The 19,739-nt window shown below is 34.1% G+C and overlaps 1 protein-coding gene across 1 annotated transcript in view; it reads left to right on the forward strand.

Annotated features, from left to right (window-relative positions):
* Positions 1-19,739, forward strand: part of PTPRQ (protein tyrosine phosphatase receptor type Q) — a 228,818-nt gene that overhangs the window by 206,768 nt on the left and 2,311 nt on the right. Inside the window, exons 40-43 of the mRNA XM_058308484.2 lie at positions 5,028-5,162; positions 5,347-5,472; positions 6,428-6,576; positions 14,103-14,238. Coding sequence (XP_058164467.2) covers positions 5,028-5,162; positions 5,347-5,472; positions 6,428-6,576; positions 14,103-14,238 — 546 coding nt within the window. The remainder of the gene's footprint in view (positions 1-5,027; positions 5,163-5,346; positions 5,473-6,427; positions 6,577-14,102; positions 14,239-19,739) is intronic.

Genomic DNA, 19,739 nt, shown 5'->3' on the forward strand with positions numbered 1-19,739 from the left:
AGTAGACATAAATGAATAGCTCACATCCTCTCGTGGTCTCCTGGATATGGGGTGGCAGCAGAGGATATGACTATGAGTAGGAAGGAAACCAGACAGTTTTAGCAGGTAAAACTACACCAGATAGATTTTATTGGTAAAGGGGTATTCTTGAACTCCCACGGTTCCTTCTAACAATTATAAGTTGTCAAGTCATAGCCACGAACAGATGACAGTGCAGGATGAGCAATTATTTAGAAAGTCTGAAGATATGTATTCTGCTGCAATCAAACAATATTGTAATATAATTAATCTTACGACAAAGTCACTGCAACCCATGTAGAAGGATATGCATAATTATTATTGAGCTGCCGGGTAAACAGACCCAGATGGAGAGCTCTTTACATTATGGCAGTTTTTGGTATTGGGGCATGTGGTATATGTATTGCTTTTTTCGTGGAAAGCTCTATTACTAGGGATTCCAGGAAGAGATGGAAATAGAAAAAGCCGTAATATCATAGGAGTGCTCATTTCTTCACCACCAAATTTGGGCAAACTCTTGTCCAAACACTTTACCTCCACGTTCAGAAGGAATGTCTGACCCCTTTTTGCACCCCCACCCCCAGGTTTGTCCCTTGGCAACTCCACGGGAAACGCCAGGAGCAACATTTGCCCCGAGAACAAAAGATTGAGGTCGTCTATGAATGAATTCTGAAATCCTATTTCTTTGGAAGCTAAGGGAAAAGAAGTAACTATTAAGGGAGGTAGGGAAGAAAGCAAAATAACTAGTGTTCATATGGAAAAGCGAAAATCTGAAGTCTGAGGGAAGGTAAGGGGAGGACCAGCAGCTTGTCTGCGGAATGTACTAGGAAGACTCCAGGACTGTACCTAGTCTGTATGTAGGTGAATATGCCAATATGTATATTTCTCTGCCCTCGGGCACTCGCGAGAATTGTGCTCCTGGAGCTAGAACTCAGGGAAAGCCTGGAAGAATCTTTCTAGAAGATGACCTGGGGAGGGGGTGTCGGAAGACAAATGGAGGAGAGAAGATATCGCCACCCTGTAAACACAGCACTCACAACTGTACAGTGAGTTCAGCAATGTTCTTAAGAGGGCCAACAATAAGAATGTTATGGTTTTAGAAACAAAAGGAGGGCCCAGAACCCTTAAAATGATCTCTTCTATCAACGTGAGATACTTGAAGTTACTTTAACCTGAGAACAGCTTTTAGCGTAATTAGAAATTGAAGCCTAAGATGCAAATTCATTGTAGCAATTTCAGAAACATCATATTTGTTTCCATTTGGATAGAGGATTGTAGTGCTGAAGGGCATCGAGTCCCTGAAAAGGTGAGATATTTTATGACTGGAAGAAATATTTTATAAAAAGAACAATTAAAATGAATTGTTCTCTTTTCTTCAGCCCCTCCACACTTAATTTATCTGGCATAGCCCTTGTTATATTCTTACTTATATTGTATCTAATTTGTTGATTGATTTCTCTGTGTGAGGAAGATTGTAAGATATCAGGATGGGTGTGTATGTCACCTCTTATCTTAGTATCTTAAAGATAGAGGTTTGGCATTATAATCTTAATATCAGTCATTCAATATGCACTGAAGGCCCATAAAGCACACACACATAAAAACGTAACCAGCACTTAACAATTGTCCATAACATCCACAAAGGTATACTACATAGTTTGGTAGATGTTAAGACGAAGCCCCTCTGCCCTCAATGCCATTGTAATCTTGTTGTGGGGAAAAGCAAAAAAATAGATAGATAGATAGATAGATAGATAGATAGATAGATAGATAGATAGATAGATCATCATCCATGCCTAGAAAATTTTCTTTAGGAAAATACGCAAAGCAATTGTCAGTATTTTGAATTAAATACATGCTACACCCTTCACATTTTTCCCCCTAGAGCTAGGTATGCTACTTTCTTATATGTGTAAAATAAAGGTAAGATGTTCAAGGACACTGAAGGGCACAAAAATGCCCTAATCTCCTGAAAAATATCGATAACCTTTAATGTAAAAATACTCTATGTGTTCATTCTATTAAAATCTCACATTTATATAGCACTTCTTAGTTTTTGAATCAATTTTCACACTCATTGAATCGTAAATAGCTCTCAAAATGACTCTCTGAGGTATGCAAGAAAGTAATTACCTCTGATTTACAATTGAGAAAATAACATTGCTAATTTATGTGGCCTGCTCAAAGATGTCCACTATTAAAAAAAAGCAAAGCCAAAACTAGAGTTCTAGTCTCTAGCAGGACATTGTTTTCATTGCCCATACTTACTGCCTTCTTCTCCATACAGATTTAATGGAAACTCTTATCTTCACTAAACTATAAATATTAATTAGAATGATTGAGAAAGTGTACAAGTAATTTAGTTGGCACATAGTCCAGCATTCAGATTAGTTAAATCTCAAAGCAACAAGAAAAGGCTTGCTTGGTGTTACCTTATCCATGTTCATCTACTGCTTTAAAACTAATTCCTTCAGCATATACTCATTCACTAATATGAAAGATGGTATAAATATAACTCACAGATGAGATTAGAATAAAGCAAAAATAAATTTTTATTCTCAAGCTATAAGATATGTACTTAACTTTATTTTATAGCATGTGGTCTTAAATGCCTGGGTAGTAGTAGGCTCTTAATGATTGTTGATCAAGTTCATAAAAAGGATTATTTTATTTTAGTGGGTATGTACATATGCTTCAGAGTCCAGAGGGACCTGAGTTCAAATACCTTCTCTGATATCTTGTAGTTGTATGACCTTAAAGTCTCTGATGTACATTTCCACACTCATAAAGTAGAAATAATAATAGTTTCCTTGAAGGGGGATTAAAGAAGCTAATATGTATAATGGCTATTCACATTGTATGACACATTGGAAGAACTTAATAAATACAAGCTCTTTTTTGTTGGTGGTGTTGTGTAGTAGTAGTAGATTCTTCACTTTTCTGGCTGGTGATCCTGAGGGGCAAACTTTGTGCTAATAAATTGCTACAATGAAAAGTACCATATATAGCTTCCAAATTTATGTTTCTAGTGGGACTTCTTTCTGAATTCCAAGCTTATGTATCTAATCACCTTTATTATATCCCCACTTGAATATCTGATAGGGATTTCAAGTTTAATATGCTCATAATGGAACTCCTTATCCCCCACTCCCACCTCAGATCTGCTTATCTTGAACTCTTCCCCATCTTCCTTCGGAGACATTATTGATAACACTGTTTTTTGCATATACCATATCTAACCCATAAGCAAATTCTGTTGACTCTATCTTCGAAGTAAATCCAAGTCTGATTGCCTCTCATCATCTCTATTACTACCACGCAAGCTACTAATATCCCTTGGCTATATTGTTGAAATAACCACCTAAATATTTTCCCTCCTTTCACCTTTAAACCCCTGTAGTCCTTACTTCTTACAGAAGCCACTGTGAACGTTTTAAACCTACATTATTTATGTTCAAAATGTTTCAGTAGTTTTCTCTATCATTCATAATAAAAGCCAAAGTCTTATAACTATCTATTAGGACCTAAAGCACTCTCACCTTCATTCTGAGCTCATCTTCCCATAATCCTCTTGCCATCACTTATTCCACTTCAGCCACCTGTTTCCTTTGCTCTTCTTAGAACATTCCAGACATCATTCCATCCCTTAACACTGTTGTACTTGATTTTCCCTCCACCTGGAACTCTTTTGCACCAAATCCTGCAGGATTCATTCATATGTCGCTATAAAGTCTGCTTATGAAAATCCTGGTTACTGATAAACCTCTCTCATGGCACTTACCACTTTTTAAAATTCTGTGTAACTTACTTATGTATTTGCTAATCGACTTATTAAGTGTACTTATTAATACACTTAATGTTTACTCTCCCTAACTAGAATATAACATAAATGTGGATAGGAATTTTACTTTTTTTGAACAGTATATGTTGCTGGTACGGAGTAGTCACTCATAAATATTGATTGATATACAATTTTAAAAATCTACAAAGAAATCAAGCGGAATATTCATGCTGCTTTACTCTGGATAGTGAAATTATAGGTGAAATATACATATTTTTGTTATGAATATTTCTGAATTTCCCAAATTGGCAATGTTAAATATGTTACTTGCATTAACCTAAGAACATACACCTTACATTGTAAAATAATTCCATATTCAGATCTTTCAGCTGAGACTGAATAAACAGAAATTCTGTATAATCCAGCAACTATCACTTAGTAGGGCTGTGATTTGGGAACATCACCAAATGTGCCTTAGTAGTGTTAAAGTAAAATAAACTTGTTGGATTTAAAACATAATGTGTATTATTCTTGCAGATTACTCTAATCTCTGGCTCCTGAGACAATTGCAATTAAAAAAAAATAGAATGTTCCTTTTATTCTCCATGCCTTGGAATATCTTGTTGTTTGGAATTAATATAATTTCACCACTGCCTTTTTATTAATTTAGTGGCTTTCTCTAAAAATGTCCACTCTTAATTATATAGACCCAATTAGCAGGAGGATTGGAATGGTTAAGAGCGCTGGATCTGAACTTAACCTGTCTTAACACCTATGAGACCTAGAGCACTTTCACATCTCTAAGCTTTATTATCTTCATGGGTAAAATGAGGGAAAAAAGGTACTAATTTTCAAGATTTTATAAGAAATAAATTAATTGAATTACTAAATATAAAATGCTTAGCATATTACCTACCATAAAGTGAGGACTTGATTAAGGTCTTATATAATTTTTGTCATTAGCAGAATTTATTATTATGTACTCTTAATGTTTTATTCAAAGGTTAGAAATCCAATTTAAGAACAATTAGTTGTAAAATGTATTAGGTTATGAGGTTAAGATTATACATTTTAGAAATTTGGGAGTCTTTAGCATTCAATAATATGCAATACTTTGAAAAGGTAAGGTCATTTGACAACTAGGGTACTCTTCATGTATTGATCAAAAACTAAAAAATACTATGTCTATGTAAATACTGATGCAATATATATGATTATATTCTTCTAGGGCTACTTATGTCCAAATGAATTTATTGCTACTCAAGGTCCATTACCAGGAACAGTTGGGGATTTTTGGAGAATGGTGTGGGAAACCAGAGCCAAAACTTTAGTAATGTTAACACAGTGTTTTGAAAAAGGACGGGTAAGTTAAGTGAAAATCTTTTCACAGAATGTTATTTTACAATGTGTTCACATGCATGTGAACAGTACTGAGAGTCCTCAATAACATGGACATCTATAAAGCAGTTTTAACTTAGTGTCGATAACTGTGATATATATCACAATATCAATAGCTCTTATGACCAGTGATTTTTCTCTGAATGCAGATCAGATGCCATCAATACTGGCCAGAGGACAACAAACCAGTTACTGTCTTCGGAGATATAGTCATTACAAAGCTAATGGAGGATGTTCAAATAGATTGGACCATCAGAGATCTGAAAATTGAAAGGGTAAAAAAGGAAAAATGATAGATAATGCAGATGATCTAAATATCTAAAGTAAAAATAATTTCTGAACTATCCCTTGCAATGATACTGATGCATTCAGTAATACATTAATTGTGTTAAACAGAAGTTTTGAATTGGTATCTGACTTTAGTATCTGTCACTATTTTTAATTCCTTTAAAGTTTATATTAACCAATTAGAAACAAAATTTTAGGTTTACAAGAGCAGGAAAGGGAGGGACATGTAGACCAGTGGGGTTTCTTTTATTTGAATAAACTGTAATATTTGATTAATGCAGGAATTTTCCAAACCACTCCTCTCTATCTGAGCTATAATATCTTCATTTTCTAGTTAATCTAGAACCAAGAGAACAGATAGTGTGGAATCCCACTCTTTTAGCTTATATAAATGCCTATACCCACAGGAAATTATTTAAGGATCTTTTTTAAAAAAAAAATTGTGTCTGTTTTCTTTTATTAGTCACTACTTAAGTTCTTGAGAGATTCTTGTCCCTCTAATTGAGAACATAGCAGGACTCCCAAGAATGGGAGTTTAGTATTTTCTTGTTTATTGCATGGATCTCCACCTACTGAGATAACACACTATGATGAGATGAATACTTTTATATTATATATGGATCTTTTATACTTTGGCACATTAGACACTCAATACCTGTGTTTTGAATGATTGGTTTGAGTTTGGAGTCAAAAATTTTCCAAATGTAATTCTGAATGCTGCATGTATATTATAAGACATTATTTGCAGTCTTTCTCATCTCTTCCATTCAAAAGGACAATATTCTTTATTGTGTCACTAATGAAAATGTATTGTGCTCAGTTTGGTAAATAATCATTTTCTAAAAGACCGTCTTTAAAAGCTGAGACATCGGCTGTCTTCAGCCTTTATTGTGATATGTACACAATTGTTATCATGCTACTTTAATCTGTCACTTTGTCTAGCATGGGGATTGCATGACCATTCGACAGTGTAACTTTACTGCCTGGCCTGAGCATGGGGTTCCTGAGAACAGTGCCCCTCTAATTCACTTTGTGAAGTTGGTTCGAGCAAGCAGAGCACATGACACCACACCTATGATTGTTCACTGCAGGTAAGAAAGAGATAATTTTCAGAACCTTCTACTAAACACTAAAAATGGTCTTTAACCCCAATGCAGTCTTTTTATTATCATGATGACAATTACTTTCTCACAGAATGTCAATATTGATGCATTCCAGCTTGCAGTTTTCAGATATTTTACTGGTTATAACAAATAAAGATGCAGCTTTATAAAAGTTTAGATGGCAGAAACAAACTGAGTAATGCCTCTAAAAGCAAGGGAGACGATGTACACCAGTGTAGGAAATTTCTTGTATTCTTGACTGGATTATGCCTCTCAAAGGCCTTTTTAAAACTTTTTAGCCCATCATTGATTCATGCGGGGTGTATTTGTGTAAACTTATGAATTTGATAAATAAATCCCTGTCTCTCATTATTTCAGTTAATATTATACTACTATAATTATTTAAATATCATTTTATAGAAGCAAATTTCTAGATTTCTGAGTTAAAGAGAATAAATGAGAGAAAATAAATTTTAAAATAAAGGTCAAATTTAGTGACAAAACCAAGTATCTAATACCTTTAAAGTCTTTAGTAACCCAAATGTCTTGCTTCGATATAGGTCTTTGAACATGGTAGCATACTATGACTATAAATTGATATTTTCCCCTCATTGTTTTCATTGATAATTAATATTCTCAGAGATAAAATTCAAGGTTACTTAGCATTCAGAGTTTTTTCTAGACACATTGCTATGATTTCTTTTTTCTAATGTAGTACATCTAAACCCATCACAACTTGAGTCTCTCAAAAATCAGAGTTTAGGGATTAGCAGAAGAAGAGAAGTGGGTGATAGTATAACATATAATATATTATATAAAATAACAATGTCTATCTTTTAATATTTTTTTCTAACAGGTCTCTAATATAGTTAATTTGACAAGCTGTAATGAAAATATTAATCGATCCAAGGGTGTGTAGCTTTATTTTGAGGATAAAGTCAATATATAATTTTAAATGGTTATGCATTTTCCATATATACATAATAATATACAATATTTTGGGATTGTATTTTTGTAATACAAAAGTAATACAAAATGCTTGCTCGTAATAAAATATCTGAGCAATGTTTATATTTATGAAGCATATAGAACCCAAAGCAAAAGCTTCATCCTTACCCTTCTAATTCCATTTCCCTCTCCATATATAAAAATTTTAACAGAATAACATATATTTTCCCTGCTAGTCCTTGTTATTTATATTAGATTTTTTAAAATAACGTAAGATGGGATCATATTACACATATGCTTCTGCAAATTAATTTTTTAATTAAAAATACATCCTAATTTTTCACATCTGTTGATATAGATATACCATATTACTTTTAACATTTGCTCAATATTCCACAATAAGAATATAACATGACCATAATAGCTAGTTCTCTCTTAATGAGATTTTGTTTGCAATTTTTTTTACTTTGGTAAAAATGCTTATACATACCATGAATATTTGATGATTATTTCTGTAAGATAAATTCCTAGAATCAGAACATTTTAGTCAAATTATATGTCATTTTTAATTTCAATAAGTGCAACTAAATTGTTCACCAATATGACTGCTTTATTTTATGTTTACATTGACAATGTATAACAATGCCCGATTTGATGGTTAAAAACATCATTGCCTTTTACTTTTCTCTAATTATAAATGAAATTGAAAATCTTTTCATCTGTGTATTGGAATTTTGTGTTTGTACTTCATTTAATGAGAATTGACTTCTCATTTACTGTGTTCATTTTTATTACTTATTTGTCTTTCATATTGATTTCAGGAACTTTTCATGTATCATAGACATTAATCATTCATCTCTTACAGGTTGCATATATTTTAACTGTGATCTGTTTTTGCTGTATTTTTCATAGAGAAAATTTACTTAATTTAATAAAATTAAGTAATATTTTATTCATTCTATTTCACATCTGTCTTGTTCACACAAAGATTATAAAAGTAGTCTGTGCTGTCTTCTAATACATTTTTAGTTTCTTTTTTTAGATTTAGATATTTTATTCATATGGACTTTTCTTTTCACCTATGATGTATGGTAAAAATTTAACTTTATTTTTCTATATAATAGTAAGTTACTTAGCCTGTCATATTTCCCATAAATAGAAATATAAGTTTCATCATATGCAAAGGTCAGTTTTTAACTTTGTCTGTTTATGTATTCTTTCTCTGTTCTATTTCAATTCTGTATTTATTCTGTTGTTAATAAACTATTAAATACTATTCTTTAGAGTATATTTTGTTATCTAGCAGTGTAAAATCTCCATCTTTTTTGCAATGTTGCTTTGACAATTCTTAAATATATACATTCCAAAAAAATAATGGATTGGCTTGCCAAATTAATAAATGTTTCATTGCTACTTTGAGATGAATCCATTGACTTTATACATTTAAAGTATGAAGGAGACACTCTTCTACAAATACTTCCTCCATATGTTATATGCTGAGAAAAAAAATATGCATATCCCTTAAGAAGTATTTTATTAACATTTTTTATTGAAGGTTATTATTCATACATGAACATCCATGAACAATGCATGTATAATATAAGTTGTGAACTTACAAAACAAACATACATATCATCATGTAAGGCTCCCATATATTATAACACCAACAACACCTTGCATTGTTATGAAACAGTTGTTACAAACTATGAAAAATCATCATCAAAACATTGCTACTAACTATAGCTAATATCTTATATTTGATGAATTTTTCCCCCAACCCACTATATATTAGTATTATATACCTATTATAGTTCATGAGAGAATGTTCTCATATGTATTCTGTTAATCACAGTCCATCTTCTACCATGATATTCATTATGTTATACAGTCCCATACTCTATACAACCCATTCAAAGTGTAGATTCAGTGGTTCTCATTTTCATCACAAAGTTGTGCTGTCATCACCTCAGTCAATTTTAGAACATATTCATTATTCCAAAAAGAAAAATGCCATATCCCCCTTTACCACCTATTTTTGTCCCTTAGAATTGATATAATATCTTCTTTTCCATTGGTGCAAAAATATTACAATATCACTGTTAAGTATAATCCATGAATTTCATTAGCTGTAATTTCCCATGTATCACCATGTACTTAACACTTATTTGTATAATATTAACCACAATTTTCATCCCCCACCAAAATCACTGTTATACAATCCCTACATTCTTTAGCTTCCTTTCAATTGACATTTATATCCACATACTACTCCTTCCAGCCACAATCACATTTATAAATCAGCAGTATTAGTTATACTCATTATAATGTATAATCATCAACGCTATTCATTTACAATAAATGCATAAACACATTTACAATAAACCTTGTTATTGTAAATAACAAGCAGTTCCCATTCTCGACTCACACTCAATTTCATAGTAACCTATACTCTAGAGTTTACCACCAAGAGTTTAGTCATTATTTTAGTTCATATTAGTATGACCATATAATATTTATCCTTTTGTGTCTGACTTATTTCACTCAATGTAATGTCCTCAAGGTTCATGCATGTTGTCAAATGCATCTTGATTCCATTTCTTCTTATAGCTGAGTAGTATTCCACTATATGTATATACCACATGTTGTTTATCCACTTCATGTGTTGATGAGCCTTGGGTTGTTTCCATATTTTAGCAATTGTGAATAATGCTGCTATGAATATCAGTGTGCAAATGTCAGTTCATGTTCTTGTTTTCAGTTCTTCTGAATATATTCCTATTAATGGGATTGCTAGATCATAGGCAGTTCTATATTTAGTTTCTTGAGGAATGGCCAAACTGTCTTCCACAAAGGCTGCACCATTCTACATTCCCACCAACAGTGAAGGACTGTCCCTATTTCTCCACATCCTCTCCAGCATTTATAGTTTTTTGTTTTTGTAATAATGGCCATTCTATAAGGTGTAAAATGATATCTCAGCATGGTTTAGATCTGCATTTCCCTAATACCTAGTGATGTTGAACATTTTTTCATGTGCTCTTTTGGCCATTTTATATTTCCTCTTTGGAGAAATGTCTATTCAATCTTCAGCCCATTTTTTTTTTAAGAGGTACTGGGATTGAACTCAGGATCTTGTACATGGGAATCAGGCTCTCAACCACTGAGTTACACCTGCTTCCCTAGTCCATTTTTTAATTGGGTTGCTTGACTTCCTATCATTGGGTTGTACAGTCTTTTTATACAACATTGATATCAAACCCTTATTGAATATGAGGTTTCCAAATATTTTTCCCCATTTTTTACTTTCATGAAAAAGTCCTTTGATGTACAAAAGTGTTTAACTTTAAGGAGGTCCATTTATCTAGTTCTTCTTTTGCTGCTCATGTTTTGGATGTAAGGTTTAAGAAACTACCACCTACAACGAGATCTTCAAGATGTTTCTGTACATTTTCTTCTAGGAGTTTTATGGTTGTAGCTTTTATATTTAGGTCTTTGACACTGTATTAGTCAGCCAAAGGGGTGCTGATGCAAAATAACAGAAATAGGTTGGTTTTTATAAAGGGTATTTATTTGAAGTAGGAGCTTATAGATACCAGGCCATAAAGCATAAGTTACTTCCCTCACCAAAGTCTATTTTCACGTGTTGTAGCAAGATGGCTGCCAACAGTTATGAGGGTTCAGGCTTCCTGGGTTCTCCCTTCCAGGGTCTTGTTTCTCTCTAGGTTCAAGGTTCCTTTCTTTCCAGGGCTTGCTTCTTCCTGGGCTTAGAGTTCCTCTCTTTTTGAGGTTGGCTTCTCTTTCCTCTATGAGCTTAATTCCCAAGGCTCCAGCTTAAGACTTCAGCATCAAACTCCAACATCAAAAACCCTCAACTCTGTCCTTTGTCATGCCTTTTATCTTTGAGTCCAAACCCACCAAGGGGTGGGGACTCAATGCCCTAATGACGTGGCCCAATCAAAGCCCTAATCATAACTTAATCATGCCAAGGTACAGATCAGTTTACAAACATAATCCAATATGTATTTTTGGAATTCACAACCATCAAACTGCTACAGATACATTTTTGAGTTAAATTTTGTATTATGTGTTAGTTAGGGGTCTTCCTTCTTTCTTTTGGATGTGGATATCCAGTTCTCCCAGCACTATTTGTTGAATAGACTGTTCTGGCCTAGATGGGTGGTCTGACAGCCTTGTCAAAAATCACTTTCCCTTAAAATTTGAGGATCAATTTCTGAATACCCAATTCTATTCCTTTTGTCAGCATACCTATCTTCATGCTAGTATAAGACTTGTTGTTTTTACCACTGTAGCTACATAATATGCTTTAAGTCAGGAAGTGAGAGTCCTCCAAAAAAAAAAAAATCTTTTTAAAGATATTTTTGGCTATTTGGATCTATTACCCTACCAAATAAATTTGATATTTGGCCTTTTCAAATCTGTAAAAAAAAAAAAAAAAAGGTTGTTGGAAATTTTATTGGGATTGCATTGAATTTGTACATAAAAATGGGTAGAATTGACATCTTAGTAATATTTAGCCTACCAATCCATGGACATGGAATGTCCTTCTAAAAGAGTATTTTTTTAAGCCACATAATTTCCACAGACTACACCTTTGTTTTATACTATCACAATCTCTAACAAAAATGTATGTTCTCACAATTACAAGATCTCAACATTGTGATTTCCTCTTTATAGAATTTCTTATACATTGTGATGATTTCTGTAATGAGTGCCTGAGAGCACTCATTGGCTTTGCTTTTCTAACACTGTTTACTTCTAAAGTCAGGGATTGGTTTTAAGCTGGCAACCTTGTAGATTAAACCTTTAATGGACAGTAGCTGCCTTCAGCGCCTCCATATTTTGCATTTACTCTGCCACTACTGCTAAAAGTTATTAAAAAAGAAAAGCATCTTAGTTTCTCCTGTTCGAGCCTCCAAAAGAGTAGAATCTCTTTCTTTCTGGTTTAAAGGTAGCTAAGATAACAAAGGAAATTATGTGTATATTAATAATCATCTTTAAATATGAATTACAAAGTGTCTACTAATTTTTTGATCTCCTGCCCCAACACCTCATCTCAACTTTATACTTATATCTAACTCCTAACTCAACATAACAATCTGGATGACTAAAAAATAATTGAAAACTTTATGTGTCCAAAGCAGAGCATTTTATTGTGTTCCCCACTCCACAGTCTGCATCTCTGTAAATAGTGAGTCCCTGCAGTTTGGACCAGAGATCTTGGGGTCATTGATGACTCTTCACTTCTCACATTCAACATACCACCCAAAAACAAATCCTCTGATGCCTGGCCACCTCCTGCCTCCTCACTGCCCTCTCACCAGCTGGTCTCCTTGTTTTTTTTAGATCACCTAAACATGATCCCACTCAGATCTGTTCTCATACTGCTCCATCCAGCTGCAATGCTCTTCTTCCAGAAAGCCATATGGTCTGTTCCCTCACCTGATTCAGGTTTCTGCTCAAGTATTTCATGATCAGAGAGGCTTTCTCTGATGATACTAACCTATCCTATCACACTCTATCCCCTTACCTTAATTTATCTTTCTTCACAGCACATCTTACCACCCTGTCCAGTCTATGCATGTTTGTGTATTGTCATTCTCCTTCCTCTGGCATAGAACTTCCATAAATGCCAGAACTTTGTATTGTTCACTGCTATCCTCCAAGGACCCAGAGCAGCACTTGGCATTCAAAATACATTGAAAGATTTAATGAATGATTGCTTTGTTCATGCATAAGGGTGTATGTGCAACCATAACCAGTTTTAGGGTACCATATCAGTTGTAATGCTATTTATTAGGTTGAATCATCACAAATTGCTGGTATTTGATTGTCTCTGTCTCATAAAAATGGCAGTTTTGTATGATTCAAAGTAATTTTCAATTGTCTTTTTTCATGTTTACTTCCTATATTAATTATTTATGTATCTAGAGGACTTTAGCTTTCTAATGGGAATATCTTTATTTTTCTTGTGTTTTTCATTAGCTGATTCTGTGGGATACATGCTTTTCACTGAGTACTAATAATTATATAAAAGCAGAAAACTTGACAATATCATTACCTATAGGAAACTTAATTTTTTTTTTTTGGTGAAAACAGGCAAGAACACATAAGCAACTTTTTTTTTTTTTCCCATATGTTGGAGAGGAAATGTTCTTGGCCCAAATACTTGACATATTTAATCTTTAGCATTTCTATTGGTAGCTGAAGATATTTTTAGTATGAAACTATTGTTAAAATTTTAAATGATTTTTTAAAAATTTTCTCTCATGTTTCTACAATGACACTCCTGAAAACATTATGAAAGAAGAAGGTAAGTTAGACTGGTAAAAACACTATGATAACATAATCATTTTGCCCTATCTAAACATAGTCTTGATAATAATGCAAACCCAAAAATATTCCAAAATCTTTGGAATTTGGAGGAAAATTCCAAATAAGAAAAGAAACTTTAGAATGTATTACTATTATAATTCATTATCTTCATTACTGTCAGTGTAAACAGCCCTTTGTTAAATAATTTTCAAATAATTTCACTCTCCCTACAGTGCTGGAGTTGGAAGAACTGGAGTTTTTATTGCTTTGGACCACTTAACACAACATATAAATGACCATGATTTTGTGGATATATATGGGCTAGTAGCTGAACTGAGAAGTGAAAGAATGTGCATGGTACAGAATCTGGTAAGATATCTAAACCTTCATATGGTGTCAGCTCTAGAATTTCTATATGGTAATCTCTTAGCAGCAACAATTTGGTTTCACATGGGTTTGAAGCTGTATTTGCCTTGTTAAGGATGTCTTGACGATGGAAGCTGAGAGAGATTATGAGAGATTAAAGTCCAGCCATCCTTTGGCACTGTCACCAAGTGCTCATTCTAACTTGTTTATTCTTCAAGAAATGCAGAAGAATAATTCATAACAATTCATTTAGCAAGTTTTGGGGGCTTAGGGGATGGATTGAATTCAATTTATTCTGTAACCTGCTAATAGCTGTTTTTGGGAAAGCAATTTAAAATAATGACTCTAATCTGTTTCTATGGATTTCACTTGCCTATACTGTCCCTATTTATCCCTATTGCATATTAGTACTACATATGATTATAATAGTATATTATCAACTCACTGACTAGGAGGTTTTTGCTTTGTTATTTTGGTTTGGAGGTAAAAGAATTGTAAACAATAAATTTTTATTTATTAAAATTACACGGTATAATGATAAATGAGACAAAAAGCATAGTTACCTTCTGTTGAATATCTAGTGGGTTCTAAGCATTATGCTGAACTCTTTCCATGTATTAGCTTATTTAATTTTTTATTTGTAAAGTAAGGGCAATAAAGCCAAACCACAGAGTATATATTACTAATCTTACATTACAAATAGGGAAGCGGATATTCCAAGACTTTAATTTTTATTCCAAGGTTGTTCCATTAATAAATGTCAAAGCCAAATTTCAAACCCAAACCTGTCTAAGTATAAAATACTAAATGTTTTAATCCATATCTTTGTCTCTTGTCATAAAAATACAGATCTGCTATACCAGTATTTTCCAGGTTGTGTCCTAGAAAATTTGAGTGGCATCAAATTTGTTAAGAATGTGTAAAAAGGGGATTCTTTGCTAAAATAAGTTTAAGAAAAAGTCAAACTGATTTTTAAACCCAGAATTTCTTAGAATCTTTAATGTGCTAATGTGCACTGACAATTACAAACACAGCCCTAAGGGGCAATATTTCCCAAACTTATCTGACTATGGGACTTTTTAAAACTCCACACCTATATTACCATGCACATGTGTGCATGCAGGGAAATGGAAAGAAAATGTTAACTTTCTATTTATTATTATTAACTAAAATATGAAATAAATTGAATATTAATAATGGTTAATTGTCAGAATGATATTGGAGGCCTCACAAGACTTTTCTTTTTTAGATTTATTTATTTATTTATTTCTCTCCTTTTCCCCACCCCGGTTGTCCGTTCTCTGTGTCTATTTGCTGTGTCTTCTTTGTCCGCTTCTATTGTTGTCAGCTGCATGGAAATCTGTGTTTCTTTTTGCTGTGTTATCCTGTTGTGTCATTTCTTTTTGCTGTGTCATCCTGTTGTGTCATTTCTTTTTGTTGTGTCATCTTCTTGTGTCAGCTCTCCGTGTGTGCGGCGCCATTCTTGGGCAGGCTGCACTCTCTTTCGCGCTGGGCGGCTCTCCTTATGGGTGCACTCCTTGCGCGTGGGGCTCCCCTACGTGGGGACACCCCTGCGTGGCAGGGAACTCCTTGCGCGCACCAACACTGCACTTGGGCCAGCTCCACATGGGTCAAGGAGGCCCGGGGTTTGAACCACAGACCTCTCATGTGGTAGATGGAAGCCCTAACCACTGGGCCAAGTCGCTGCCGTCACAAGACTCTTGGATAAGGACTGGCTATATAATTAATGGAAACCACTGCAAAATGAAAATGCTGGGCCCCTTCCTCAAAATGTATTGAGAATTTCAGTATGGTAATAGTGAGCAATAAACTGAGCACAGAGCCCTTCTGAGTGCCAGGACTGCACATGTTGAACACCTTGAAACTGGCCCAGGCCACATGCCATATTCCATTTCCAGATCAAGGATCTGGGCAAATGTAGTGACTGGATCTCTTGGCTACATTAGTGGTGGTTCTGTTTTAATCTGCTTGGCTTCTTCATTGCATTTTGTACCATCAACTGCTACCTCTTTATTGAAACACATCCTCTCTTGGTATAATTTTATCCAACCCTCACTTCTCTAGTCATTCCTTCTCCACCCTTTTTCTAAATGGAATTACCCAGGCTTCAGTCCTGGGTATTCTTCTGTGTTCTCTCCTTGATTAATCTTATCTGTTCATGTGACTTCAAATACCATCTGAATATGGTGACTCCCAAATTTATATCTTATTCGAAATCTCTTCTGAGTTCCAATATCAAAACTAAACTCTTAATTTACATTCTTTAATCCCATTCCTCCCTCAGTCTATGCTATTGCTTTAAGTAACACCACCATCCACCCAGTTGTTCAAACCAGAAACATAGGAGCATCCCTGATACTTCATCATTAGTGGTTTAGCCCACATCTTCCTGTTCTGCCATCACAGGGGGCCAAACTAATATTTCCTACCTGAACTGCTGGAGTAACTCTAATCTTGGTTCCATCTAATCTCTTCTCCATGTAGCAGCCGTTTCTCCTCAGGTTAAAGACCTTCAGAAACTTCCTATGATAGTTTGAAAAAAAGTCCAAGTGTTTCACTGAGTCCTGATGATTTGATTCTGCAAATTTTTCCAGTCTCATATTGGTTCATCTCCCTTTTGCTCAGTATGCCTAAACATCCTGGTTTCCTTTTCTCTTCTTTATTTGTGCTCAGCTCATTCCTGCCCCAGGGCCTTTGGGTATGCTTTTCCCTCTGCAAGGAACACTATTAACCTCTGCATTTCTCAAGTTGGCTCCTAATCCAACATGGGCTCAGCTTAAACATCACTATCTTAGGCCTTCCCTAATCACCCTTCTACAAGGATATGACTCTTTATTTTTACGTAGTTGGCATACATATCTTACTTCCTCACATTCTGTACCTTGATAAGGGCCTTTAATTTTTTTTCCTCATTACTATACCCTGGGCTGGACTGACGTACTCTCTCTTTTTCAGAGCAGTTGTGGATTTGCAGACAAACCATGCAGAAGGTAGTTTTCCCATATACCTCTCCTCACACATAGATTTTTCACTATTATTAACATTTTGCATTGATATGGCACAGTTGCTACAGTTGATGAACCAATATTATTATAGTTGAATCATTACTGGAGTCCATGGTTTGCATTGGATTCACTCTTTGTGTTGACAATTCTTTGGGTTTAAAAATTTTTTTAATTATTGCTGTAAAATATATACACATAACATTTTAAGCACTTTTGAGGATACAATTTAGTGGTGGTGTTTATAATGTTTACAATGTTGGACTGAAGGATTCTTGACGAACAGTAGAATTTCTGTGTTAAGGTGTTGCTTCCGCAATTTCTCTCTCACCCATATGTTTCCAGTTCAAATTTTTGCCTAACAGAGATAAGCATATTTAAGTGGTTAAAAAACCTTCAAAATGTAAAGTCTACAAGTAAGAGTAAGAGTATTATCCTGTTACTGGGAATTTTAAGCAGGTGTTGCTGAGGAAAAGGGAAGACGAAGCTTCTCTAGTTCACAAATTTGAGGAGAGCCCATTCTGACTCATAGAGAATTAACATCTCCAGTCCCTTATTCTTTCTAGTCTCAACTGCTTACATATTGCCATCTTTGCTTTAATTTCCTTCTGTCTCTTGACCATGGATCCTTATGACTTGAATATTCTATTTTTCCAGGGCCCCACACCTGAGATTGATTATTCCAGAATGCTTAATGTCTGAATTATCCCCTTATTAGCATGCAGATGTCTACTTATTATTTGTGAACACTGAAATTTTCTTTGCAATAAAGTAGTTTTTTAGAATGAAGAAAAAAATTCTTGCCATGCTCTACAACATAGTGAAATATTGAACTTTGTAAAGAATGTGTTTAAAAGTGCCAATATTTTAGCAAATTTCGTATTCAATATATGTTATAAACTTTATAATTACAGTTGTTTAACTATCCATAGCAAAATGTTGGGTACACATGGGAAGATGGAAAGAGCATAGGTTTTAGAGTCAAAGAACTGTGTTGTGAATTCAGCTTTGCTCATTATTAATCCTGTGGGTTTGTTTAATCATCCTCTCTGAGCTTTCTCTCTTTTGTAAAATGTTGATATGATTTTAACAAGTTTGTTACCAGTATTTAATATGAGAAGTATCTAAAGCACCAAAGAATATTATCTAGCAAATGGTGTCTTGACTTCAGGCCTTACACACCAGCATTGCCTTGCAAGAGTGATTTTCTATTTTCTCCCGTCTCAGCACTAACTGCAGCAGCAATGAGCAGGGGAGAGGGAGATCCTCAGCATATACCTCCATGAAAAGTCCCCACGGCATCATGGTCCATACCGAGTAGAGAGCTTAAAGTCCTTTCACTGTCTACCAAAAAATTCATTTCATTGGTGCCTTAATGTGGATTAATCTAAATTAGATCCTTTTCCTACTCTAGCGTCTCTAGCATATTCACTAGTACCAGCTCATAAGGGAAGGGACAGTAAAACAAACAAACAAAAAACCCAAAAGACAAATAATTAACATATTTTGGCACCTATTTTGCTAAGTATTTTACATATGTGAAATCCTTTAAATCCCCTAGATGAGGAAACTGGACATAAAAAGGTTTATTTCTTAAGGTAACACAGCAATCTATAGTAAAAACTGAGCTTGAGACCCTTGTCACTGCATTATGCTGCTTCCTTGGCAATAACACACCATGGCTGAGAGACCTTGGAACTTATAAGTACTACCTTGTGGAGTTCAGCTTGCCCTGCAGGCAGAGTTTATACCCATCATTCTTTCCTGTGGAGAAGGTAAGATCAGGACAATCAGAAGCTTCACTTATCAAATGTGACTTCAAATTCAAATGTGTTTTTTTTTTAAAATACCAGAAATCATAAATCTAAGTGAAGTTTATTCCTCAGAGAAATTATATTCAAGTGGCAATGTATTTCCAACAATAATGTTTTTCAAGTGTTGTATGTTTGAAATACTTTTTTGGAATTACCTTTACTAGCAAGTCCAATAGAATTTTTATTATTTTCACAATAATTTTACCAAAATTGAATTATGTAACTTGATCTCACATATAAAAGTTGATCCTTGATGACTTGTGACTGTTCTTCAAATTAAATATGTCCTTAAAAGATAAAGATTGGCTAGCAGTGAGAATTAAATGACACTAAATTAACGGAAATTTTTTTATGCATCTACTCTCTGCCAGTCCCTGTTATAGGCACGGGGAATACAGCAGTGAGTAGAGAAAGTTCTGTACTCATGGAACTGACATTTTGGTGATAGGATGTTTCAGAAACATTTTCTAATCCTCAAAGAAAAAGATTCTCCTAATAATGATCAGCAATTTCTGAAGGCAATTTCAATAGAAGAATTCTAAAAGGGGTTTGAGGTATAATATCAATAGGTATGAGTATATCACATATCTCTCAAGATAACCAATTTCAATGACATTCTACTTAAATCACTTGTCTATACGTATGTTTCTTAAACATTCAATGGTAT

The sequence above is a fragment of the Dasypus novemcinctus genome, chromosome 12 (genome assembly GCF_030445035.2).
Source record: "Dasypus novemcinctus isolate mDasNov1 chromosome 12, mDasNov1.1.hap2, whole genome shotgun sequence".
NCBI lineage: Eukaryota > Metazoa > Chordata > Mammalia > Cingulata > Dasypodidae > Dasypus > Dasypus novemcinctus.